The following is a 27,232-nucleotide window of genomic DNA, read 5'->3' as shown; positions in this document are numbered from 1 at the left end:
ATGGAGCGACCACCAACGAAGTTAAGCAATAGAGGGATATAAGGCAAGGACTCAGCATGGTGATTTTTGCTATAAGTATTATCACCCCCAGCCAGGAAAATGGAAACCGACAAGAAGATAAGACCGTTCCAGATCGGGAAAGAGAAAATAAAAGTAGAGCAGTATGCGGATGACATTCAGTGAAGAGGACATTCAACAGATCTTCAGGGAATTCCAAAGATTCGAGATGGAATTCGTGTTAGTGGTTGCGTGCATTCGAGGGGGTTGAGTTTTAAAATAAACGTCGCAAACAAAATTCCATGTGTTTGATGCCATCGGTTTAGTAGGCCTGTATGCACTAGGTAGCACTTTCCGTTGGGCACTTACACGTTTTCTGTTCCCGCGCCGCTTCATGAAACGACACATATATACAATATATTATCATTGTCAAAAATATCATAGTGACGTAAGTTTTCGTATTATCCAAGGCAGAGTCGTAATAAATCGAGTCATGACTCGGACCAAGTCATATGACTCGCGACTTGGTCTACCAAGACATACATTTTATTGTAAAAGTCATCACACTATAATTATTTCGTCTATTTGTACGGGTACTTGATAATGTTACCAGATACTGTCAAAAGGAAGGAAAATTAGTATGTTTATGAATGCGAAGCATTCGATATCACCAAGCATAGTTGTAAAAAATGGGTTTCACGTGACATGAACTTGGAACTGTATAGTGTACAGACAACACAATGACTTGGACTCGGACTCGAGCCAAAACACTATGAATTGGACTCGACACTCCACTCCCTGACTTGGACTTGACTCGGTGGTGAATTCAAAATGATTCGACTTGACTCGAGTCAAAACTATAAAAGTCATATTGACTTGTGACTCTGAACCTTGTGACTTAGTTACAACCCTGATCCAAGGTACAAACCGCAGTCATCGGCTTTGGCAATGACGCAATCTCACTAATATCACTGAAATAGGAGAACAACACAATTTCGCATGACTTACGGGCGGATCGTGTGTTCCCGGCTTAACCCGTACCAGCGCGCATGCAATTATCTCACGTGTGAATGCAATTCTCTTACGTAAGCTTATGTCTGAGCATCACCTTCCATACCCCGCTGACACAAGGTTTTCATAGTGTCCACTAGATTTGAAAGATTGTCAGTAAACTTCGTTCGCATATTTCCAAATAAGGGTTTACTACATTAAAAATCGAGTTTTTGCAAGCGATTTGGGTCATCTTCATCGTGATCTTCCTTCCATAAAAAGTCCGTAAATATCCATAGTGCAGTTCTCCTTACGATTAACCATAGTATTTACGCTGATCTTATACTGAAGTAGTGCTCTGTAGTGTTGACCGTGTCACCGGTTCGTAACCTCTGTGAAGGTATCTGTTGAAAACAGCATTGTAATAGAGTTGGGAAAAACATTGTGATATGCTTGTTGCCGCAGAATTCCACCTTCGCAATGGACCAATGATTCTTTCTATGACGCATGAATGATGGTTTTGGCGCCTCGAATCTATCACTTCACGTGGCGCACTGCATGGTATTGGTCGCATATTATTGTTTGGCTCAAATCGTTTAGTTTAGGATGCGTATTATCGTATTTAGGGTTCTATTTGGCTTTCATGTTATTTTAATTCGTATTATCTGTTTGTATTAAGAATTTTGATTGTGTCATAAATTATTTGGTCAGTTGTATAATCGCTGGGAATTTGGATCATTAAAAACCGTACTTCACCCAAGAAGACGCGTGTTGAAGTTTCAACCAGAGCGAAGACAGCTGATAGTGCTACGTCGTGTACCCAGATTAGGCCTGAAATTTCTGCGGTTATACAAGTTTTTAATGATCACATCGCATCAAACGAAACGTTGCACTAAACGACAAAGGATATTTCATAATGGAGCTGTTGAAAGATGTTGCGGTCTCCAATCAACTAGCATCTAATCAACGTGAAATTGACGCCCTGGTGTTATCCGAAGATAATATGGAAGGCCCGATTCAACAATTAGCAACGCATGCCAAAGCTTATGGCGCGATAGGAGCTGCAGCACAGCCAAAAAACAACTTGAACAAAACAAAGACTAGAACAAGTTCGAGTTGCGTGTCTGCTGGCATGGTTTCGCGTCATGTGAAAAGAAGCACCAAAAGTGCATTGCTAACCAAAGACAATCTACATATGATGACTACCAGATCAAAGGCAAAGGTTGGCGGTCGATCGAGTATTAAATCAAAAAGTCATGTTACTCATTCACATGGCTCAGGCTCAACAATGTCTACCTCAGATGTAGGTATGACATTGATGCAACAAGAAGCGGTTCTGGAGGCCAGATCTGCTTCATCCTCACAACGTCATATTCTGGAAAAACAGCAACTCATGTTGCGGCATCATCGTGAAGAAGAAGAAATGCTTGAAAAGATTAAATCAAGACGGGAAGAAATTGCTCGACAGCAAAAGCTCGAAGCAGAAGAACTCGAACGGGAAAACAAGTCCGAGGTTGAAACCTTGAGACGCATTAGACAACGAGAGATCGATGAACTCAGTATGAGACATCAGAGGGACCAATTCGAAATCGCATCTGCGCTTGAGGAAACTCGCGCAGAGAGAAAGGTGCTTGGTTTTGAGCTTCCTACTGTTAATGCTTCAGGTATGAATCGCACCGACGTTCAAATTCCTTTTGTTCCTCAGTCCTTAGAAACCCGACAATCAATTTTTAGCACTAGACTGAGTCCTGTAGTCAAGCAGGAAACTGCCATCGAATTCGTTCCTCAGGTTAATTGTCCATCCATTCCAGGTAGTTCGCAACCTTTGGGTTCAAATACTGTTAACTCGGTGCTAGATCTGATTGATTTTGATAGCCCTTGTTTGCAGGGCCGTAGTGAACCTACTAAGTTACCAAAATATGAACGGGGACCTAAACCCGCTGCTCTTATTTCGACACCAGCCAATGCTGAAGCTTGTTTCCTTGCTACTAAAAACAATATCAGTAATTCGGAACCCAAGGTTATGTATGCCCAAGTTCCCCTACCTTCTTTATTACCCCTCACGGAACCTCCCATCTTTACAGGAAACGCCAGTGATTTTTATGATTTTAAAATGGCTTTCAATTCTTTAGTAGAGCCATATGCGTTAACACAACAACATAGGCTTCAATATCTAATGAAGTATACAAAGGGTGTCCCGCATGTATTGATCAAAGGTTGTTTGCATGCTGATTCTCACTCATGCTTTGATAAGGCATGGAAAATATTAAATGAAAATTATGGGCAAGAACATCAAATCAGTCGCTGTTGCCTGGAGTCCATACTTGGAGGTCCTAGTTTTTCTGAAAACGATAGGGATGGTTTGGCAATGTTTTGGGCGAAACTGGTTTCATGCAGAGAAACTTTAATGGGCACAAATAGTTTGCATGAAATTGACAACATTATGGTAATTGACAAAGTTGAGGATAGATTGCCGCAAGGATGGAGAAGTGGATGGAGATCCATTGTGGATAATATTGTGAATGTAAAAAGGGAAAAATTGACCATGCTTGACTTGTCAAATTACATTCGAAAGAAATCTCGAGAATTGGAAACAAAGCCTAAAATAAATTGGTCCTTGAATAACGAAAGGTCTGTTAATCCTAAAGGAAGCAAATCCAGTTTTGTTACACAGATGGAGAGTTCAACTGCATCATGTCCGCAATGTAAGCAAACTCATTTTCTCAACCAATGCAATATCTTTCGAGCAATGAGTTTTGAACAAAGGCATGATTTTGTGCAGCAAAACAAGCTGTGTTTTTCGTGTCTTCAAGCAGGGCATTTCAGTAAAGAATGTTATCGTAAAAAGCCGTGTTCTCAGGCAAATTGTTTCGGTAAGCACACTACATTACTTCATCCACCTGATAACAATCCTTCCCAAAGTCATAAGCCAATTGAATTGATTAAATCGGAACAAAACTCGGAATCTGACAAAACGACGAGTACCTTTGCTAGTAGCATTCAAAAGGAAGCAGGTGCATTATTGCCTGGTTTGCCGGTCAAAGTGCGTGTCGGCAGTGGTGGAAACATTTTTACCACCAAAGCGTTGCTTGATGGAGCAAGTAGAAATTCATTCATTACACATTCATTGCTGGAAAGAATTAGTGCTAAAGGTAGGGATGTCAGCGTGGCTGTAAAAACTCTCAATGGCGTTGGTTCCCATAAAACAGAAACTTTGATTGACAATGTAGAAGTATCGGCATATAATGGTAATGATTGGGTGTCCCTTTCAACGCTGGTATCTACCGAAGAGATACCTTTGGGCAAATATGAAATGCCACTCCAGGAAGATATCCAAGATTTTCCTGAGTTCGATGGAATTGAAATTCCTGATGTGGACTGTGATGTTGAATTGTTAATCGGCTTTGATAATAGAAGTATTCATCGACCAAGAGAAGTGGTTGATGGGCCGGCAGATTTCTATGCCGTTCGCACATTGATTGGTTGGGCGGTGGCGTGTGAGAGAAGTGAAATAAAGGGCAATGGAAAATTGCCCGTCAGCTGCAACTTTACAAAGGTCAGCACAGACAGTGTCTGTGAAATGTGTTCAGACGTAATTAATAAAGTAAAAACTAAAAAGACATGTCTTGCAACTGTAGTGAGCGATGTTCCTACACCTGGTATTGAATTCATGGATGAGGCAATAAAAAAACATTGTAATTGGTTCAAACTCAAGAAGGTGATTGCTTGGGTGTTACGATACAAAGATAGGTTGCTCTCTAAGGTTAGAGGAACATCTGGCGGTAATGAATCGCTCCCTGCAGGGCTATTAACAACAGATGAAGTGTTGCATTCGGAAAGAGAAATTATCAAACATGAGCAAGCAAAATTTTATGCTGCAGAAATGCATGCGATTGCAAATGGTCAAAATCTCAGACCTGCAAGTACTTTGTACAGGTTGAAGCCTTTTATAGAAAATGAGTTACTGCGGGTTGGTGGCAGAATAATGGAAGCCCCCATTGCTTATGAAAATCAACACCAAATTGTAGTGCCAAGAGATAGCAGGATTGCTTCCGCCATTTTTGAATGGCATCACAAATTATCAGGACATTCGGGTCGTGAGCATGTCTTGGGAATGGTTCGTAAAAAATATTGGATTGTGCGCCCTCAGCCCAAATTGAGAAAAATAATATATGATTGCGTGATATGTCGTAAACGGCAGCGACAGCCAGAGTCGCAGCAAATGTCAAATCTTCCAGCAAAACGGCCCAAATGGATTGATGGTAAATGTAACCTAAAAATCGATGATATTGTCCTAATCATGGACGATAACCTGCCCCGAAATGCATGGCTTCTGGGCCGTGTCACACAACTATTTCCTGGCAAAGACGACCTGGTAAGGTCGGTTCGTATCAAAACAAAAAATTCTGAGCTTGAGAGGCCCATTACTAAGTTGGTGCTTATTCAGAGCTCGTCAACATGATATCAATCCATTCACTAGAACGTCACTCGTTCAATAACTTCAATACTCGGTGTTTGGTTAATGGTTATTTACTGCTGTGGAACCCATTGTTTACTATGGCACTCGTTGTTTACTACAGTATGTGTTTTCGTTATTGATTGCGTCACAATGCCATGAGTGACACTTTGTCTCAATACAATTTAATTGATTCGTTGCTTTGTTGTATTTGTTTTCTCGCATGGTTTTGGGAAGTTGTTGTTTCACCTGTGAAAAAATGTGTATAAATTTATTGTAATAAATTTCCCATTTTTGGGGGTGAGGGTGTTGCCGCAGAATTCCACCTTCGCAATGGACCAATGATTCTTTCTATGACGCATGAATGATGGTTTTGGCGCCTCGAATCTATCACTTCACGTGGCGCACTGCATGGTATTGGTCGCATATTATTGTTTGGCTCAAATCGTTTAGTTTAGGATGCGTATTATCGTATTTAGGGTTCTATTTGGCTTTCATGTTATTTTAATTCGTATTATCTGTTTGTATTAAGAATTTTGATTGTGTCATAAATTATTTGGTCAGTTGTATAATCGCTGGGAATTTGGATCATTAAAAACCGTACTTCACCCAAGAAGACGCGTGTTGAAGTTTCAACCAGAGCGAAGACAGCTGATAGTGCTACGTCGTGTACCCAGATTAGGCCTGAAATTTCTGCGGTTATAATGCTTGTTATCAAAGTTGTACTAAAACGCAGTCCTACAAATTCCAGATGCATCTCCGTTCTACTCTTCAAACTGTCCCCAATCAACAAAGCCACGTTTTGCTTCTTTCTGGAGAGCGCAACCGTAAATAGTGAATCACAAATTTTACCGGTTTAAAGTCACTCTTCACTCCCTTCGGAAGCAATCAAATTGATGTTGAAAACAAATCGTAACATAAGGAACGGGATTCTGCCGTCAGTGCTAGACTTCGCGGTATACTTCGAGGAGGGAAAGCATTAACAGCCAAAGTTGATTTGGAAACTGTTTCTTGTATCATAAATGGGTCCTGGTCCGTCGTATAGTTTCGTAATTTATAGAGATATCGTAACATGCCCCACCTTCCCGATTATGATCACGGAAGCTATATGGCCGCATGTTAAGACGTGCCATGTGCAATTTCCGAAAGGAAGTTCCATTTCATGTTACGTTGTAAACGCACAATCTGCTTTACTTCAGGACTCGACGCATTGCACAAAATGACGAAGGAAGCGGACATGAAGTTGAAAATCAACGTGTTCACTAGGGTTGTTCAAAATTTGGAAAATGTTTGGAATTCTGCGTGTCCATCGCTTATTCTTTAGATTATTGTTAAAAACAATAATGGGCTTGAAAGAAGCTCCCAGGAAAGCCGCTAACATTTGTCTAAATGCGTTTGAAAGTCGTTGTTGAAGAGTGGGCGGGCAACCGACAGCAGAGGCGGGCAATCACGAAACCACGGTTCTTGATTGGGTAATCGGCTAAGCTTCACTGATTACTGCAACAGCTGACTCGGATTCGGGAGCTTCGCATTACGAAATTGAAAGTCTGTTTTGCTGAGGTATAGAGTCTGTTAGTAGCGGTTGTGGTTCTGTACAAGCGCGTTGTGTGTTGATGAGTCATTAGTAGTACTGTAACACGTGTTCTTTGAATGCTTCACAGTCGATAGCAGTAGTTTATGCTTTGGAGCAACAATAGTGCAGTCATGGCAGAGGCAAAACGGCGAAAGATTGCACACATGCCGCAGAGAAGAACAAGATCCAAATCTGAGCAGTACTTGGTCGGATATACTTGCGATTACATCTGTGGCTCGAGATTACCTACTATACGAGAAGTAATGAGTTACTTGCTGCATCTGAAAGAGCATTGTCCTCAGTCAACCCCAACTCATGAACTATGTACTGTGGTGGTGGATGATGTAATGACAGTGTGGAAAATGGCGAGAATTGCGACAATGCAGAAATCACATGTGGTGCGATCATTTCAAAACCTGCACGAAAGATGGCGTGATCTGAAGAAGAATCCGAAACAGGAAAGTGATCCCAAGGGTAAGAGGAGAAAATTCACTGATGATTTGGACCAGACGTGGGGTAATCGCGATTAGTAATCGTAATCGATTACGACGATTACAGCATTTTCGAGTAATCGTAATCGCAATCGATTACATTCGAAAAAATTCCGAAGTAATCGTAATCGTAATCGACTACTTCCTATATCTAATCGATTTCTCTGTGAAAGAACGATTACTTTTTATTTTTGCAAGGACTAGGACATAAACTGAACAGTGAACATTCGTGAACAGGGAAGAGATATTATACCAGGCTGGTGAGAGCACAAACGTCTGTTTTTCCAACGCCAGAGCTCATTATTACGTCAGAAGCAGCCTATTAGCTTTGCGCGTCATTGCGTAAGAAGTATCAACACTAAATAGATATTCGATGTACGTACGACGTACGTCGTACATTGGTGTCATTGTAGGAACACCCGCCGTGCTGTATATCAGGTTATCAACACGTTCCACACGCCACTACCTCGCAGCAGTATAATTTATCTCCGCTCTGCCTAGTTTAAAATAGTAGCTTATGGTTGATGTTTGGGTATGCTTATGCTTAGTTAAACGCAATTTGACCGTAGCTGCTTGGCGAGCAGTAGGCCTATCTAGTACGTACGAAAACCGGACAAAAATTTAGAATTTTGTACTCGTCAAATAAAACATTGCGATTTCCACAACGAAGCAGTAAAATCAACAGCTGGTGATATATATATATCAAAACCGAGCCGTTTTTGCCGTTTCTCGTAACGGCAGCTTGCAGTACAATATCTGTAAAGTTGAAGGCAGAATTTTATGTTCGCTTCGTCTTATTCTCACATGACTCTACTTGAAACGGGCGCCAATCGTTATTTCACAATTCTTTACTCAACATTGGGGCCTGCCGCCATGGTCATGGGCTTATATATCATATTAACATGGGCTGTAGCTGGAATCAGGACTAAAACAGCAATTCGTCGCCCATAGGGTGGTATAATCGCAAGTTGAAGACTGAATTTCGTTAATAATTGCATTATATTACTATTGATTTTTAATCCGCTCTCAGACCCCGATGGTCATATTTAGCTGTAGAGTTTGTTTGTTTGAGGTACGACGGACAGTTACACCAGGCCTGTTTTCTGCATCATTGATTCCGTATCTGCCGACGTGTAGCACGTAGGGCTGGGCACAATGATTCGAGTACTCGAATCTGAATCGAGTAGTAATTTTGATGATTCGAGTCGAGTAGTAAAAGACGATTTTTTCGAGTACTGAAATTATACGGTCCTCGCAACTGAAAGTTAATGTACTGACGAGAATTATTGTTGTGATACTATTTTCCATGAGGAAGCCTTGAAACCTTGATAGGTCGTGTCTCAGCATACCAGACACAGTACAAAGCTACGAACGTAACTGGAAATAACACATTTCCGAAGTCATGATCATCCCACAACAGCGCTATGAAATCGATATGGTCGAGAAAATACCAAAGTATCTTTAATGCGACAGATAACTGGCATTACGTTCTTTGTGGTGGCATAAAAGGTACATGTTTGGACTTCAACATAGTACATTTTGTTGTGACGTCATAATGATTGATACCCGATTACTCGACTCGACTCGAAGCAAATTACGTGATTCAGAATCGAATCACTCAGGTACTCGATTTTGCCCAGCCCTCTAGCACGGCCCACTTCTAGGCTTATTGTAAGACACCGCTTACGCGAGCCTAGAAAAACCTCCAACGTCTAGTAATTCAGAAGTCGACCTCGGTCGGACTCGAACCCGCAACCCAATGGTGTTGCAGCCGTGGATTATACCACTGCGCTATCTCGCCACACAATTACCTACATGTAGAGCTGGGGGCACGTAATTCATAATTATAACCTCTGGTATCTTGTTACAATTACTTTGGTGTATGTTGTTAATTCGTGACCTCCGGTTTGTTATATAATCAAACGATATTGCAGTGGCTCAAGCGTAGCAGACTATAGAAGAAAAAACTTTCGTGAGACGCACAAACAAATTTTAATGTCTTTACATCTGACTGCATGTCTATCAACTCAAGTTGTAAATTACCAGGGTCAGTGGTCACATTAACTACAGTAGGACTTGAAAACATTTTCAGCATGGGAAAAAAGCAATCATTCTGTCAATGCGGTCGTTGAACTTGACAATCAAGTCAAATGATCCATTGGTTTGATGGTCAGATAGCGTTGTAAAACGTCTCGCAACACCACCTGCACTTAAGTCTCAAGTCTTAAGTCTGATGATGAGCAGACTTAAATTTGAGTGACGATCCGAACGCATTTGAGTGTGAAGCATACTTTTAACGTGAGTTGAGTAACGAAATCGTTGCTGAGTAGAGCATCGCTACTGGACAGCGAAGGAATTGGTCTCCACCTTTATTTACAAACTCCAGATTCCAAGCCAAGCAATTGTAATTTTTGAATATCAATTTTCTTGTTTGTTCTGAATTGATTTTATAATATTTTTGTTGGATTTTGCAACGTCAATGGGAGCCGCAAGTAGGCTAGCTCGGAGCCGCGGTTGGGAATCACTGATCTAGAGAGGATTTTCAAGTTAATTAGATCTCTCGAAAATACTCTATAACTTATGTTGGTTTACGAAATACTTTTTGAGTCCCCTTCGAGCTCGCTCCCCACCCTATTGGGAAATTTGGGTTGCGGCAATTATGGCCCTGGCAAGAACGCAAATCATTGGGCGCGATAAATTGACCTCTAATGGACAATGGGCACATTATGACGTAACAAGCAAATGTGGCATCTCCTTTAAATGGAGTCTGTTATATCATTAGGCCTCTTCAGCGCAATCCATATATTGTCTTCCAACATACCTTCTAAGATGCAAAATAAATGTAATCGTGAGTAATCGTGATTACTTTTCCAATCTAATCGTAATCGTAATCGACTACTTCCTGATTTTGTTGTAATCGTAATCGTAATCGTAATCGCGTCATTCAGAAGTAATCGTAATCGCAATCGATTACAATCACGAAGTAATCACCCCATGTCTGATTTGGACAAGCTGTGGGATATTGGAAGTAGAGATGCCATAACAACAATAAAAAATGACATTTATCTATCACATGAAAGAAAGCTTGAAGACATTGCATTTTATGAAGATCAACGGCAATCTCGCCAGTCAATAATGTTGGGAAGAGACAAAATTCTGGCTAAAGACCTCAAAAAGAAAACAGCAGCCATTGCAGATCAAACTGTTGAAAACGTTTCACACGACTCAAGTTGTGACTATGTTGTTTTAGCATAATCGTCATCTTCAAAAGAGGGTGACAGTTTGAGTTCAAGTTCTGACTATGATGCTGATGTTGGACTTGGCACCTCGACCCAATCCATTAAACTGATGGCACCTAAAAATATTATGAAAAATACGCATGTTTCCCAAGCTCTGGATCGATTGCAAGTAACTGACAACGATGCAACGATGCTGATGGGAGCATTTATTAAGGCTTGTGGAGGAGATATAGCCATGTTCTCCCTGTCCAGATCTTCAACGAAGAGAGCTAGGGATACGAATCGCTTGGAAATATCTCAGGACATTTTGGAAAAATTTGCCGAAAATAGACCACAGCATGTTGCCATTCATTGGGATGGAAAGCTCACAGAGGATAGATTAGGAAATCGATATGAAGCTTTGTCAATTGTTCTATCTTGTCAACCTCAATACTCGGAAGGAAAACTACTTGGAATTCACAAGATACAAAATGCGGCAGGTCAGACACAAGCTGAAACTACTTTCGACATAATTAAAAAGTGGGATATACAAGATGCTGTAACAGCTTTGGTTTTTGACACCACAGCAAGCAACAGCGGCTGGAAGAAGGGTGCAGCGAAGATCCTTGAGGACCTTCTAGGAAAGAAGGTTTTTTACCATGCGTGTCGGCACCATGTGTATGAGCTAGTAGTCAAAGACGTCTGGAAATGTTTATTTGGAAAAGCAACAACCGGACCAGAGAACACATGGTTTGCCCACCTTAAGAAGAGCTGGAGCAGTCTTGACAGAAAACAGCAATTCAAGACTCTGACTATTCCTATATGCTTTAAAGAACGAGCAGCAATGACAGTTGAGAACTTCAAGCTACTACTCGCCAGAAAAGATTTCTTCACACGGGATGACTACAAACAATGTGTGACTAATGCTCTTGCTCTTCTCGGTGCAGATGGAGATATACATCATCACAAACCTGGTGCAACACACCATGCAAGGTGGATGGGCACAATTCTGTATGCTCAGAAGATGTTCATGTGGGCTGATCAGTTACATTACAAATCTGAAGAAGTGGAACTGCTGCATCGCTTCAATTTATTTTTAGTTCTCTTCTATATCCCTGCCTGGGTTGCTTCTAGCATCGGTCGTGATGCAGCCGGTAATGACTTGAGATTCATCCAGGACATGTTGAGTTACAAGGAACATGATGAACAAGTTTCCAAAGCTGCTTCACAAAAGCTTTTGAAGCATGACTGGTATGTCGTGGAGGAAACCGCTGTATATGCCTTGTTTTCGCCGAGTGAAAGCAATGAAACCCGAGAAAATATGGCAAAGACGCTCCTACAGGTAGAGCGAACTTCAAGTTTCAGAAGAGGCCCGCCCTCGTTGAATGCAACTGTACGCATCAACAAGGACACTACTTTGTCTGATTTTATTGGGCCACAGTCGTGGTACATATTTGATGTTTTTGAATGCTCTGGGGCGTGGCTAGCTCAACCGGTTGATGTTTGGCACTTATCAGATTCCTACACCAGAATGAGCTCCTACATCAGTTCTGTCAAAGTCGTTAATGATGCCGCAGAACGAGGTGTAAAGCTAAGCACAGACTATGCTGCAATCTTGACTGACAATGAACAACAAAGAGACAGTCTGCTTCAAGCTGTGGAACAGCATAGGACAGCAGGAAGTCAACTCTAATCAAAAGTCTGTAATCTGCAACTTGTGCCTGACAATGCAACACTGATCTGCAACGTACTTTTTTAATGTTTTTTGTAAATAGTGCTTTTCACCTTCATTCAATTGTGAATAAAAAGTGTAATGTGCGTTTGTTTATGGGTGAGACGTCGACCAGTCATAACAAGTACTACTGAGATGTTGACTCCTGGTGGTAAATTTTTGAGTTTCACTCACTGTCGGTAACTTTTGGAAAGGTAGCAATATGCATGCATCTAGTTTATTCGTATCTCAACTAGCGAGAGCACCTGTGCAATACATAGCACTTTCTGCAGGTAGATATTAACTTAGACGGTTGCGATGTTGTACTATGGACTCTTGGTGACAACATTAACAAAGGCAATCTATCATGTCTGTAATGCCACCAACAGAAACGACTGCACAACAGCACGCAAAAATCGTTACCAGCAGTGTTCACAAAGTCGGTCTTTCAGCCAATCATTAGCATATTACTACCGGCTTCAACCAATCAGGATTACTGGCTTCTCTTTGCCCGCCCACTTCATCGATTCCCCGCCCACTCGCCGACGGCTACTTTCAAACGCATTTAGACAAATCTTACCGGCTTTCCTGCGAGCTTCATTCAAGCCCATTATTGTTTTTTAACAATAATCTACAGAATAAGCGATGGACACGCAGAATTCCAAACATTTTCCAAATTTTGAACAACCCTATTCAACACGATTCATGTTCGCACTTGACCTGACTACTTATCTGCAGAAATGGAAATGACTATAAATCGAGAGATTGCGTATGCCTTACTGGAAAGGTCAACGAGTTCGGACACATACGCAATTGTTATCTCATAGATTGGACAAGGAAATGTCATATTGAATCCAAAACATCATTCTGAAGAACTACGGATAGCATCCTCGGAAATTCGGTCCCGGTACAGCTTGGGAGATTTTGACGTTGAGGCTGGAGATTGTCACACGACACATACGGCTTACGGTCCATCTATAGTGTCTACTGTCTATATGTCTGCTGCAAAATTGCCTTCGAAAAATATATTACCGAATAAATACGTGGATGAAAGCCGAAAACTTGGTACACTGTTACATGAAATCATCGAGAAGTAGCCTCACGACCGTTTTCGGTATGGTACACTGTCAAAATTAATACGAATTGATCAACGCCGAATTTTGCGTAAAAGTTACTGAGGAATAGGCTGATCAAGCGATAAGCTGTTAGCCGCCATCGAAAACGAAACAGCTATCGCGCTTGACAGGGGTTGTTATTGTGAGCAAATGGCCCGAAGGCCACCATTCCACGGTGAAATTGACATAGGAGAATATAAAATAAAACTAAATATTTGAATGCAAACCGGGGATGTTAGTAAACTGTTTCATGATATCATCATCTCATCACCTATCTCAGTATGGAACACAAATACACCGGCTTTTGCGTGAAATCCGCAATGCGTTAGGTAGGCTAAGTGTCAGATCAGCGCACATCTCTACCATACTCGAACTTGATAACGAAATTGCTGCCCTAATCATTGAGTGCCAACCTTGAGACTTGGCACAGCGTTCGATACTAAAATCAAGACATACCATGTAAAAGCTCATGACGGATCTAGCTAAGGAGCATCGTTGAAATTAATGGAGACCAATACCAGCTTTGCGTGAAATATGTTTGCGATACATGACGGATCAGCACACACTCGACTTTGGAAACGGAATTACTACCCTAAACTTTGAGTACAAACCCTGAAACTTAGGACAGTGTTAAATACCACCATCATGACATGACATACCAAGTTTCAAGAATTATCATGGTGTGAAACACCATCAAAATCGACCTATACCAGCAAAGGTCGACTCAACGCATATCACGGTATCCGAGTTCAGACATAGATACGATTGTTACATCACACCTTAGGGACGACAGGCATATATGCCCCGGTTGCTCGGCCATTTTACGAATAGGAGAGAGTATATCACCGTTTCTTAATTGTGCGCGGCTTTGAGAGAATAGATAGTGAAAGCTTGTTATGAGCGCTACCGGGGCAAGCCCCGGCTAGGCATTCACAAAGCGAAAACACAGAAGAGAATTCGATTTTCGCAGATACTTCGCTATGTATGGGCATTTGCAAGCGAAAGCACAAGAAGAACGCGGGTTTCGCTGTGATATCGGTATATATTGTGCGCTGTGCGTCTATAAATGGTTAAATTGTTATTGATCAGAATTTTAGGTGGGGCAATGCCCCAGTTGCCCTATAGGACGAGCCGCCACTGGTGCAACCATATATCAGAGCACACACACAAAACTGATACCTACGCAGCGATGTGGCCAAGCCAAGTTCTTCTTGCTGAGTTTAATTAAATAGTATATTCATATTGAAATGAACCGGAATATTTTCGGCTGACACTCGTCAGGGGTAATCGTCAGCAACTAGTAGAGAGTTGCTGAGTTTACCATATTTTCAGATTGCCTCTTCAGTTTTTTCTCTCTCAATAATTCTCAGAACCCTCTATAGACCAGGGTTTCCAAGACGATTTCTTGCGGTTCACATTACTAACAAATGTTGAGAAGTTCAGTAAGAAATACTTTCAGTAAATAATCCCCGACACAGCAAATGTTGGACGTGTTCACAGGCTACATTATAACTATCCGATGGCAAAATTCTGTTTTCACTAAGTCACCAGTAAGGATGAAGTCGGTGACATTGACACCAAATTCCGAGAAGGCAAAGAAGTGCATACTGAGTTCAAAGTAGTATTGAAAAATGGACAAAAAGCACGCTTAGTTATTTCCGCAAGTGAAAACGGCAATGTCAATCCATTTATATGCAGGTTACAAGCAGAATATAATAATTCTAAAGGAGTCTGTGGCAGCACTTGCGGTATAACTTCTGACTCTGATGATGCCCTGCACCCCGACTGGTGATTTCATAATAATAAGCAAAATTCCAACGTTTACAGTTAGGTCTTTTTCATTCTTCACAGAGAAGTAGCCTATTCAATCGGTAAACCACCGTAATTTCTTCCAATTACTTGCTAGCAAAAAAGTGTGTCGCTAGAAAAAAAAAGCACTATACGAACCGTAATATAATATAACTTGCGATTATGGATATAGGCCTGATAATAAAGCATTAAACTGAAAAATAAGCATACGAATACGGGAGTAACATTTAGGCGTGGTTTGACATGTCCTGCCCGCGCCGCAAATTTGAGTTTGACACCCCTGCCCTAGACCGTCGCAGGGAACCCATGTTCCATGTAACACCGGTCCCCGACCTAATACATTGGTTTATAGAGAGCTCCAATATAGAAACAATTGAAGCGATATTCAAGTAAAACGCCGAACTTCTAATCCAAATGCTATTATTATTCTTGTTGGCTGTAAAAATGATATATCTTCTTTATTGCAGGCTTCCCCTACCGCATAAACGGCATCGCCAACGACAACTGCACCCAATGAATGTCGCCCGTGTATCAGACTGGGTCCCTCCGTCCATTTTTCTGTCTTAGGATTGTATATTACCACGGAATTAGTAACCTGCCCAGCAGACATCATGCCACCAATGACCCAAATGCACTACTCGTAAGCTATACGACAGCGGAAAACATCCTAGTAAAAGAATATTCATAATGATGATATTGATATGCAGACTGCCGATGACTATGTTTGGGTGCAAATATATCATTTCGTTAGAAACTACAAACAATAGGCTATGTATTTTGTAAGATATTGTAAAATTTTCAGTTCGGGCACATCAGCATATGAGATTATCAACTGGCATAGCTGGCATGGTTCTGCGCTGAATTATGCAATCGCAACTATGAAAATATATCAGATATGAGTTACTGACGAAACCAGCTTATCGCTTTCATGCGATGTCGGGAAGTGGTCATGTTATTAATTTAAACGAAGCGTCTTCACGAGGATGTAAATCACGGCGGATGCCGTCGACAGTACGAGCATATACGATATCGCCAAACGCTTTCAACAGCGATGTCGCTTGTGTTTGGACAGCGGCAACGAAATATATGTACATTTTGTAGTGTCAATCTATAATGGTCAGATATTGTCAACACGTCTACATTATTTTGAGTTAATGCATGGCAAAAATTAAACCGATGGTGATATTTAGGGCAAGAGAATCATCAGTACCTCCCGCGCGTCTCGTTGCTCGACACGACTCTCCATTCGTTGTTGTCGAAGTCGTAATGTTGAAGGACATCGCTTCTGACATCCCGGTTCGAACGATAGGGTACTCCAAACATATATAGAAGTATAGAACTTCCCGACCAAAACCTGCGATTCGACACACGCGTCAACTCTTCCTATATTATTATAGTCGTGAAACAAATGTAACTGTACAAAAGTGTTATTCGATTTGACATCAGGAAGCTGGGGCTAGATAATATCACCGTTGAACATGTCCGTTATTTCGGTTATCAATCTGCACTTGCATAGGTAGAGATATCTGTTATCTATATTAGTAAAATTGAACTACTGTTTCGATGAAAGGGCGTGAGAGTAGCATACTCAGAATATACATCGAGGTGGTTTAACATATATATTATGTATGATAGGGTCTTTGTATAACACATTTTGTTAATCCCAGATTAGACCCATAACCCACTTCATACAGAACACGTAGAGCGTAGAAATTGATGACCGACATGGAATAGGACGTAATATCTTTTGTCCTCGGCAATTTTGCGGCACATAGACCGAATCATGATATAGGCTACATAACCCACACACGATCTGTGCATATGCATACTAAAGGAGTATGTGTGCATGATGTGCCGCTGGAAAAGGCTGGTGCAGATACAGCCTTGTGAGTAGGGTTGCATTTTAAACAAATAGTTGTTTAAAACACTTTGTTTAAAACGTGTTTCAAAGAGACGACGATTACCACCCGATGGAGCGGGATTATACGAAATGGGATGGTTGAAACCCTCGAAATAATCGGTTCAACAGCTATAGCCCGTAGATATAAATCAATAATACGAAATGAATGTTCTTATGATGATGACCACCGACCGCAACATGCTGCAAGACGATGTAATCCTGTTTGAAGATATTGTTGGTCCGTAAATGATAGGGGTTGGAAGCCTGCTTCGTCAAAAGAGCTATATTTACCCTATGTTTACAATTGTGAATATCAATCCACAATGACGTCACAGTTGAATATGCGTGATGTCATGCTTTAGAAAAAACAGGTATTAAACAAGGGCCTTGTTTTAAACATTTTTGTTTCAAATTGATTTTTGTTTCAAACACACCCTATACTTCCTAGGCTTTCTAAGTATTGCACCATCTCTCCAAGCCTCCACGGATACCAGTGTTAATAATCAGGTCTTTGGCCTGAACCGACCGGGGATCGACCACACGACCTCCTGATCAAGAAGCTGGACGCTCCACTATAACGCTACCTTGTCGAGTTAGATCAGGGGTGGGCAATTATTTTTCTCGGCGGGCCGAATCAGAAGCAGAAAATACGTTGGCGGGCCGAGTGAAACTGTATCTCCAGCGCATTTTAATTCTATTTCTGAATTACCTTGTTAATAAATGTGTTGATGTTCGGTAATGAGAAAAGAACGGTCGGACAATAAACTGAGCAATAGCCATGATCTGGGGGTGAAACTCGCGTTGAGTGCAAATATTTTTATTTCACTGCTTCTTCGCGCCCCCTTCAGATGCTTTTACGCCTCCCAGGTGTCTGTCTTCGTGTTTTTGTCACAAGACCGACTTGGAATCCTGAATCTCGGCGACCTGCTCGGCACAAACTAAAATGACGGGTTTACGCCTGACTCCAGTATACAAATATTCAGTGCTCTAACCCGCTGGTTCCCAACCTTCATTGATGTCGGGGCCGCATTTCGAACATCAGAGTACGTACGGAGCCGCATGAAAATGCTCAAGTACTTGTAACGACCATTTCAAAGCATACAATGTACACACTTCTATACTCTATATAGGTAATTTTTGAGTTGATAGACACGGCTTGGCGAGTGCACATATATTTAAAAAACTGCAAATGTGTAAAATAACTACAGGGTAAGAAAGAAATAGTATTTTCACCGATTTTCACCCCAGCGTAGGGTGTGAAACGGCACTTTCAGGTATCGAATTATGTTTTGGCGCCCTTTCAACGTGTACAAATAAGTCAAACACTCAAAATTCTGATGAGGATTTCATATGTATCCAATGGATTCTGTTTTCGTGTGCCATCCCGACGAATGTCAGAAAGCTGGTATGAATACAAAACCCATTAAAATACTGACTTGGTGCGGGGATGTACGACCATAAGCATCCACACTGTAATTCTGAAAGGTGGAGATTTCCTCCATTAAAAGTGGTTCACGCTTTTGACCATTTATGGTGGAATGTAAATCCACCCCCATCATGGTGGAAATACCTTCCTCCCTATATGGGGGAATACCTTCCTCCCCATATGGGGGAATACCCTCCACCCTATATGGGGGAACACCCTCCACCCTATATGGGGGACATACCTTCCACCCGAACCTATCTGTCAGCTGGCACACATCGCTGCGCTATATGCAATACCGAAAAATACAAATCCATTGAAAACATACAAGTATGGTATTTCATGCATTTTATTAGGCGAATTCAAACAGCCATTACTGTAGGGTTACCATATTACGGAATCAAGAAGGAGGACAATTTTACCAATTCAGGAAATCAAGAATGACAGCAGATTTTGCTATTTTTTGCTGGAAAACTTTTGGTGTTGAATGAAAGTTATGACTCCAGAATTACCATCTTTTTACTTAAATTTAGTGGTGTTGACTAAAATTAAAAGTAGGCACTTACAATCGACTTCCGAATGACCCGCTCGAACCTCCGTATGGTAACCCTAACTATGATGACAGTTCCATTGTTTATGGCAACATATTGGTAGTCCTCACAACGGAATTTGTCAGCTCTACGCCAGGCAGCTTTTGCAGGTATGACGAAATGAAGGCGAGACTGTGCTTGATAGTCTTCTGAAACTTGATGTTAAATATCCAATGAGCTGCGATCAGAAGAGCAAGTGCTTCATCAAAACTTTCAATGTTTTTTGAGATGACGAGTCCATCCAAGTGCAGGCTCCATTTCGAATTGTAGACCATCGTTGGATATGGAGAGATAGAAACCTGAAAGATATATTACTATGAAATCTTCGGACTTCAGATCATTATGATATCGAGATAGGTTTAGTACATATGACAATTTATATTACCAATGCACAAGTTATAAACATGACTTTGTGTCACGAAGTGTTGCTCATTTGATTTATACTTTTAAAAATAATCTTGTCAAGTCAGTCTGCTTTGGTCGCGATGAAGTAGGCGGCGGGCCGGCGACGCGTTTGTTTCATTAAGAGCCGAGGCGATTGATTGGACGTAGCGCTCTCGCCTGCGTCATTACCTTAAAATTCAAACAAATCATACATTTTGACACACGTGAGAGATTCCCGCTAAAGCTGTGTATGGCGCAATATCGCTAGGTTTTTGGACTTGTCTACGGTAATAACCATTGCGCAATACCATAACGCTCGCTAGCACACACCCCATTATGCTGTCTAAGGCGCTATTGATATAACTCTTTCGCGCGCTTTTCTCTGTTTGTTTTGAAATTCAAAAGTTGTCACGTGATCAAATGGTGCGATTTACACCCATTATGCAATCATTGTGCAATACCGAATCAGCTGACGTAATTATCGTACAATACATTGATGCTCACGGCCCTTATTGACGCCTATTGCCACCCATTGTCCCTATTGAAGCACTATTGATATAACTCTTTCGCGCGCTTTTCTCTGTCTGATTTGAAATTCAAAAGTAGTCACGTGATCAAATGCTGCGATTTGAACGGAGCGGAGCTGGACTAGCTGTTATATACTACTCACTTTCCATGATAGTTTCAAGATGAGCTGCTTGATGGAAATGATCTGGCCCGATGTTATATGTTCATAAAAAACTTTATTGTTTGTCAATTTCGGTGCCAAATTTGTTGCAATTGTACGGAAATGTGTCGTGTGAAGCGTTACGCGTTACTATTACATTCGCCACCGCCAATCTCTTTGAAAATGGGTTTTCGGTACTCGCTTACATCAAATCAAAGGCGCGGATTTTCAAGACATGACCAGGTATTTCAAGAAATGCAGTTGCAAAATTCACTTTGAAATAATAGAAGTCAATCAAATTTCTACGTAAATAATATGCTATTTTCAAGAACACTCATTTTGTTGCTGTTTATCACTAGCCTGCAGATTTCATTTGCCCAAGACAGATGACGATTGCACGATAATGGATATTAATTCGAACTAAAACTTGGGGAGGTCTGCGGGGTTCCGTGGCGGTGCAAAAGGGGTCCGCGAAGACCAAGAGGTTGAGAACCACTGCTCTTACATTCCTAGATGCTTATTCCTGCAATTCGCGACCGAGTGGACGTCAAACACAAGACAGGAAGATCAGGCTGTATGCGGATGGAATCATTACAATATAATGCATTTCAGTTACGTAGGACATGGTTTCAGGTTAACGATCCAGTTTTTAGAGACTAGAATATTCTTTCTCAACAACAGCTAATATACTCATAACAGGTTGCGCTCTTGGCCTCGCCAAAGGCTTCCACTTGTTAATCTCCGTATCGAATTCCAATGAATCTGAGCCTGTTTTAGGTAGCCTAACCCCAGTTCCATGGAACGCTGGCTCAAAAGCTCTGACTTGGAACATGGGTTTATAGAGAGCTACAATTTAAACAAAACAATTGAGACGATATTGAGGTAACACAATCAAATCCGGTCCAAATGTTATAATTGTTGTTGGTGGTTAGAGAATGACATACCTTCCTTATTGTACGCTCCCCCTATCGCATAAATAGCACCGTCCGCGACAACTGCACCCAATGAATGTCTCTCATGGTTCATACTGGGTCCATTCTTCCACTTTCCTGTCTTAGGATTGTATATTACCACGGTTCTGGTAGGCCGTTCAGTAGATATCTTGCCCCCTATAACCCAAATGCACTTCGCGAAAGCTACGACAGCGGAAAACATCCTAGTAAAAGAATATATATATTAATGATATTGTATACAGGCTACTGGTAAAATTACTATACGGGGGGGGGGGGGGGGTCAAACAAATTATTGCACGAGAAACTAGGTCTTTTATAAGGTATTCTGAAATTTTCAGTTCCGACACGCAAGGTGTAACATCTGTAAATGAGAACCAATGGGCATAACAGCGATGGATGGTTCCCGTCGAACTGGATGGATACGCAATATCAACAGACAGCGAATCTGAGTTATCGACGAAACCGGCTTGACGTTTTCATGCGATGCCAGGCAAAGATTTTTTTCGATTTAGACCAGGGGTCAGAAACCTATGGCTTGCGAGTCATATACGACTCTTTTGGGTATATATTTTTGTACCTAATTAATCAATATTGGGGTAACCTTTGATTATAAAAGTGATGTATCCAGGGCTACGGGTTCATCCTCCTTTTCAAAATATTCAAATTTAGCTTGCTGTCGCGATAGCTGCCAATATCAAACACGAATTCAATCAGGGGTTCTCAGCTCTTTCTTGGCCGTGGCCTATTTTTCGGTTTGAAAATATGCCGTGGCCCGCCTCTAATCTTGGAGTCCTAATCTTCTTCAATGCGTGGTAATCGACTGCACCGATACGCCTATTTCTTTAAAATATGCGCATTTGTCTCTTAATTTACTGCTGATATTTAAATGGACACCTTTCGCCCCATTCAATCGCGCGAAGCGCGACGAAAATTTTCAAGTGGAATAAATGTCCTCCAACAAACGACCAACGAAATAATCTTGGACCCTTAGACCCTTTACCCGGACAGTTAGACGTCAATAAAAGTTATGTCTGTTGATGAGAGAATTCTGAAATATGAAATTCGGACAATGTAGAAAGCAATAACAATGAAATGACGGTAAATCGCGCAGAGCGCAATTTTTCTTTGAAGTTAGCTGTGGCATCGCGACCCCCTTGAAATGCTTTTACGCTCCTCCCCCCAGTTTGTGAACCACTGCAGTAAGAGGTATGTTCAAAGGTCACATTATAACCACGCGACGCCTGTGTTGTTCTATCACTCAATTCACCATTACGAGTAAGTCGCTGACATTGACACCCCATTCTGAGAAGGCAAAAAGTGCGCACATTTGTCCCAAAATATTTCGAGAAGTGGTTTTCCACATAACGGAAAACGCCAATGCGAAACCGTTATATGCAGGTTACATGAAGAATGTATTAGTTACACAAAACATAATTCAAATACAGTGGCGGTATTTCAGTATCAATTCTCAAAAGGTGGTCGGTCCCCAGAGAAACTGGAATAACGGTTTAATAATGAATCAAATTCCTAATTCCTCGTCTACAGTTAAATGTGTGGTATACCTCACAAATCATACGCTGGGCTACCGTCAGATTACTCTGCCAGAACGAAGGGAGCATAGAAATATGGCCGCTGTTTTAGCGGTTTATAACTGAATTCCACAGGCCATCCATTGTATTTCCGCAAATTCCTTTGTTTGCGAATGCAGTTGTTGCTTGAATAGAACCTCCATGATATGTAATATGATGTAATATACCATTATGTATATATAGGCTTAACAAAAAAACGCATTCAAGTAGAAAACAAGGGCATTGATTCTGAGATAACATTTAGGAATCATTTGGCTGGTCCGGCCCGTGAGCGATTAGAGGGCTTGAATCCGCCCCGCGGTGCATGTTTCGACACTCCCGGGTTAAAATGAAATATATAGTGCCAATGAAAAACGCGCTCGAGTCCCAACCCCTGATTTATACGAAACAACGTCTTTCTAATGTAAATTTTTACAGATGCCTTCAAGAATATCAGTATATACGATTTCGCACGACGCTTTTAACTGGGATGCGGCTTGAGGTATTGTTGGGACAGTATAGTAACGAAATATATTTATCCCCCTGGATTCCAAAACCAGTTGATGCACTGTAAAAGTTAAACGAATGGTGATATTTTGGGGCTTCAATTACCAGAGGTCAGAGAAACGCCTATACCTCCCGCGCTTCATTCTAGTCTCCACGACCCTCCAGTTGTCGTCATCGAAGTCGTAACTTTGGAGGACATTTCTTCCGGCCTTTTTCTTCGAGTGATGTAGGCCTCCTCCGAACATATATAGTACTTCCCGACCAGGACCTGCGATTCATCACATGTGACAGTAGCGCTTTCTATTCTATCGTAGGCAGTAGGCGCAAATCAAAAGCGACTGTACGAAATGGTATTCAATTTAACACCAGGAAGATGGTGGCGGTTCTATTTTATACGGAACATGTACTGGCTTTCTGTAAGAATGAAAATTTAATAGTAGCCTAACGAATCCAATGAGATCTACATTGACATCTACATCAATGCAGTGTTGGCATCAAGCTACTACCGTACCTTCGCATCGCTACTCATACCGATTCATTGCACAATTTGACACTAGTCCAGTCAAGTCATTCGACTTTTGAAGGTGACTCGAGTTAGGTTACGAATCGAGGTAAACAGTTGAACTAATTTCGAGGTAATTATACTTTCAACTGGGAGTCGTAAGGCTCACATATACGTAGAACTGCGCACGTAACTGCCAGTCTAATTATTAGATGATAGAATATAAAACTTCGGAAAGTTGGTAGTCGGAAACAGGGGTCACCGACGAGGCGCTGGTGGGCGCAAGGTCGCCCGTCAGGACCAGTGAGTCACCCTTCGTGGCAGTTGCAAATATGCAAATGGGAGGTTCGAAGGTCGAAGTGGAGAAGGGTTCCATGTTAACAGAAGTTCAACATGGTTTAGCAAACCATGAAGAACAGGCGAATGCAGTCTGTGATCGGGGGCGGGAGATTGAAGCTTTGAGCTTTCTGCGCCCATTGCGGCAGTGAATCTGAACTCGTACACGCTGGCGGGAGTCGCAGGAATATAGTTATCTTTAGTTAGTAAGGAGTGGCAACCCTACCCAGTGCTCTGAATCGTGAAGCGAAGGAATTCAACCAAACATGGGTAAACAGTGGATGTAACTGTTAGCCCGCCGCTTTAATCCAGTGTTTCCAAACAATTCTTACACAACGCACCCTTGGGCCGCAAACCTGGTATCGGGCGCCGGATAATCCCCTCCTATCACCGAAGAAAGTTGTTGGTTCACTGCACAAGTCACTGCGTTGTCGCGTGTGGACATTTTGCGTTGATCCGATTTATTGGTAGACAGGTAACGTTATGCACGCTATGCTAGAGTGACATTTTGTACAAATTCAACTACAGACACAATCATTGTTAACAACTACAGACACAATCATTGTTAACAATCGAACAAGGCAATCTATCTTCCAAATCACCGTACTTTGTTGTATAGCGATATGAGCTTAAAACTTCATCATCCTCGTTGTATATGCGTTGGAATGCATGCTTACAGATTGCGCCTAATAATTGTCACATGAGTAATTCGTCTGTTCGTTGTTTGATTGATTGATTGATTGTTTAGTAGGCTAGAAAAATCAATATTGTATAGCGATGAACATTTGTGCTGGAGAACGCTGGTGACGACTTTCGATCCACTGCAGACCCCCCTCTGCTAACGGTGAACGAAACTTGAATTGTTGTACACCTGGTGTGAACTGTTTCGGTATTACACGGTCATCCATACATACATACACGGTGTTTCTTTAATAATACGGGGATTATTCTTGATCGGTGGATAATCCAAGAATTATCATCAAAAAAACTCAAATAACTCAGCTTCTGCGGTTTGGAATTGACTCAGATTTGTTTCCCATCGTTAGTATCGCAGTTAAAATTTACGGCTGCTCCAAAGCCGTGCTCTGAAGAAAGACATTGCAAACACAACAGTACTCTAATTAAATCTTGAGCTCGATCATCGTAGTACATCTTCTGCAAATACACGATTCTTCGTTTTCAATTATCTCCACTTAAAAATCTTCATTGCTTAACATCGCAACTGATAACGGTTTGCTGAAATGTCACAATCTCCCCCAGGCATATTGCTGTCCTGATTTTGAGTGTTATTGGCAGTTTTAATGTGAATAGAGATAATAATAGTGCGGTTTGTAAGTAATAATGAGGAGATTCATAAAGTCAAGGAGGCGCTCGTGTCATAATTCTTTTCGCCATATTTGCAATAATTTTACAATCTTTTAAATCAGTGTTCGTCTCGCATTCGGAATACTGAGTAGATTCACAGCCCATACACGGAACAGTTGAGTCTATGAGAAGAGTTCAGCGAATGCCTTCTTTAAATCTCACCAGTTTCAGCATGCTTCCCATTCCAATAGCAATTTCACACTTACCGAGATCATCATCGTACGTACTGTTGCTTGTCATCTCAGAGGACGACGACGAGATTAGAGACATAACGAGGTTCTGCTGAAATATTCAAAGCGTACACCAACAGAAATAAACGTGACGTTCTGCAGACGTAACATGAATGATTGAAGGTACACGAACGGGTTAAAACTTTATCAATCGAACGCGAATCATTTTGAGCATATTTGTGTAGCCTACATTCAACAATAATGACTGGAAAATGATTATGACGAGTATCGGGCAGGCTTAGAATTACTCGGGTTTATACTCCAACTTGAAGTTTTTTCTATTGCATTTCCAGTGATCGACAGTCTGGAGTACAAACACGTGTGGAGTTCTGTAGGAGAATCTCTTTTAGACCTGTGACCAATTAAGAAACTAGCAGTACTTCAAGCGATAGACGCCCTTGGCGAGTACTTTCACAATACGAACTAAACTAATATTATAATGTTCCTCGACGCCAGCCAACAATATGCGATACGCAGCGCAAACCTAAACGCTTTCCAGCAAACCCTGATCCACACAATCTAACAAGAATGTGTCATCTAGCAGCTGTAATTCACCTAACAGTCTGATGAATTAATCGTCAGTCTGCATCATGATAATCAACTCCTTCGTAATCATCATCAGAAGTCTAAGGCCCTTTTCATACCGGGGTTCCGGGAATAACATTTCTCGAAAATGTTTACCCGAACCCCTCTATGTGAACATAACACTGGTGATTCGGGGCGGTATAAACGCGCTTATTTTCGGAGATTTTTACGGGACCGACTGAGTATAAACACGAATGGCGCAGCTGGGTTCCCGGAACGCTGTCAATCAAACTTTTAGTTACGGTAACGCGCTGTTCATTCAGGCTGCTTGCATTTCGAGGTCAGCTACCTGCGGCATTTTGATCTTCTTGTGTAATGGTGTTGGGAATGCTCACATTACGTAGTCACTGACTACTAGTCAGCTTCTTTTTTCTGTGGTTTTGTAAACATAGCACGGCTAAAAAGGTAGAACACCATCTCCAAATGATGCAGCATTGGGTGAGTTGCCTGAAAACTTTAGGACTTCAACACTAATTTGGTAGGTGATCTCAACCCTTACCAAATTTGTAACATCAAAGGCAAGTTTCTAACCACGGATATGCTGTGCGTAGGTCAGTCACCGTCATATACGCCTACTGCAAAGGGGATTTAGTAACATCTGCTTTGATAGTGGCAGCACAGCAGAGAATGATGTCCTTAGCTCTGACTCACTAACCAAAATTGTACCAACGGGCTGGTAAGCCATCGTACATCATCCAAGCCATAATTTGGTTTTCACCTATGCCTTCATTTTCTTGTTACAACCAAGTCATTCCTTTGTTATGCAATGTTAGGCAAGTGCAACTTATCTGATCTTTTCGCAGGTCTAGATGGAGGATACTGATGGAAAAGGTGGTACTGCGCAAGTGTGCAATAATAAGTT

General features: G+C 41.5%; 3 protein-coding genes and 1 long non-coding RNA gene across 4 annotated transcripts in view; 3 read left to right on the top strand and 1 right to left on the bottom strand.

Moving 5' to 3' along the window:
• Window positions 1–27,232, top strand: part of LOC145456538 (uncharacterized) — a 266,927-nt gene that overhangs the window by 208,309 nt on the left and 31,386 nt on the right. The window lies entirely within an intron of this gene.
• Window positions 1,435–6,059, top strand: LOC145456535 (uncharacterized). The gene is made up of 2 exons (XM_080334672.1): window positions 1,435–2,810; window positions 3,003–6,059. Exons 1-2 carry the CDS (start codon window positions 1,904–1,906, stop codon window positions 5,447–5,449), a joined length of 3,354 nt encoding a protein of 1,117 aa, XP_080190798.1. The 5' UTR covers window positions 1,435–1,903; the 3' UTR covers window positions 5,450–6,059.
• LOC145456554 (uncharacterized) lies at window positions 6,563–16,018 on the top strand. The gene is made up of 2 exons (XM_080334700.1): window positions 6,563–7,490; window positions 15,828–16,018. The coding sequence occupies exons 1-2, from the start codon at window positions 7,121–7,123 to the stop codon at window positions 15,875–15,877; spliced, it is 420 nt and encodes a 139-aa protein (XP_080190826.1). The 5' UTR covers window positions 6,563–7,120; the 3' UTR covers window positions 15,878–16,018.
• LOC145456557 (uncharacterized) lies at window positions 18,971–26,550 on the bottom strand. The gene is made up of 3 exons (XR_013920639.1): window positions 25,762–26,550; window positions 21,269–23,620; window positions 18,971–19,572 (listed from the first exon to the last, which is right to left on the bottom strand). It is a non-coding gene; the product is annotated as an uncharacterized LOC145456557 (long non-coding RNA).

Source organism: Botryllus schlosseri, chromosome 14 (genome assembly GCF_051294905.1).
Source record: "Botryllus schlosseri isolate E-star chromosome 14, Bs_hap1, whole genome shotgun sequence".
NCBI lineage: Eukaryota > Metazoa > Chordata > Ascidiacea > Stolidobranchia > Styelidae > Botryllus > Botryllus schlosseri.
Note: the sequence above shows the minus strand (reverse complement) of the source record. Positions and strands in the feature narration are given on the sequence as shown.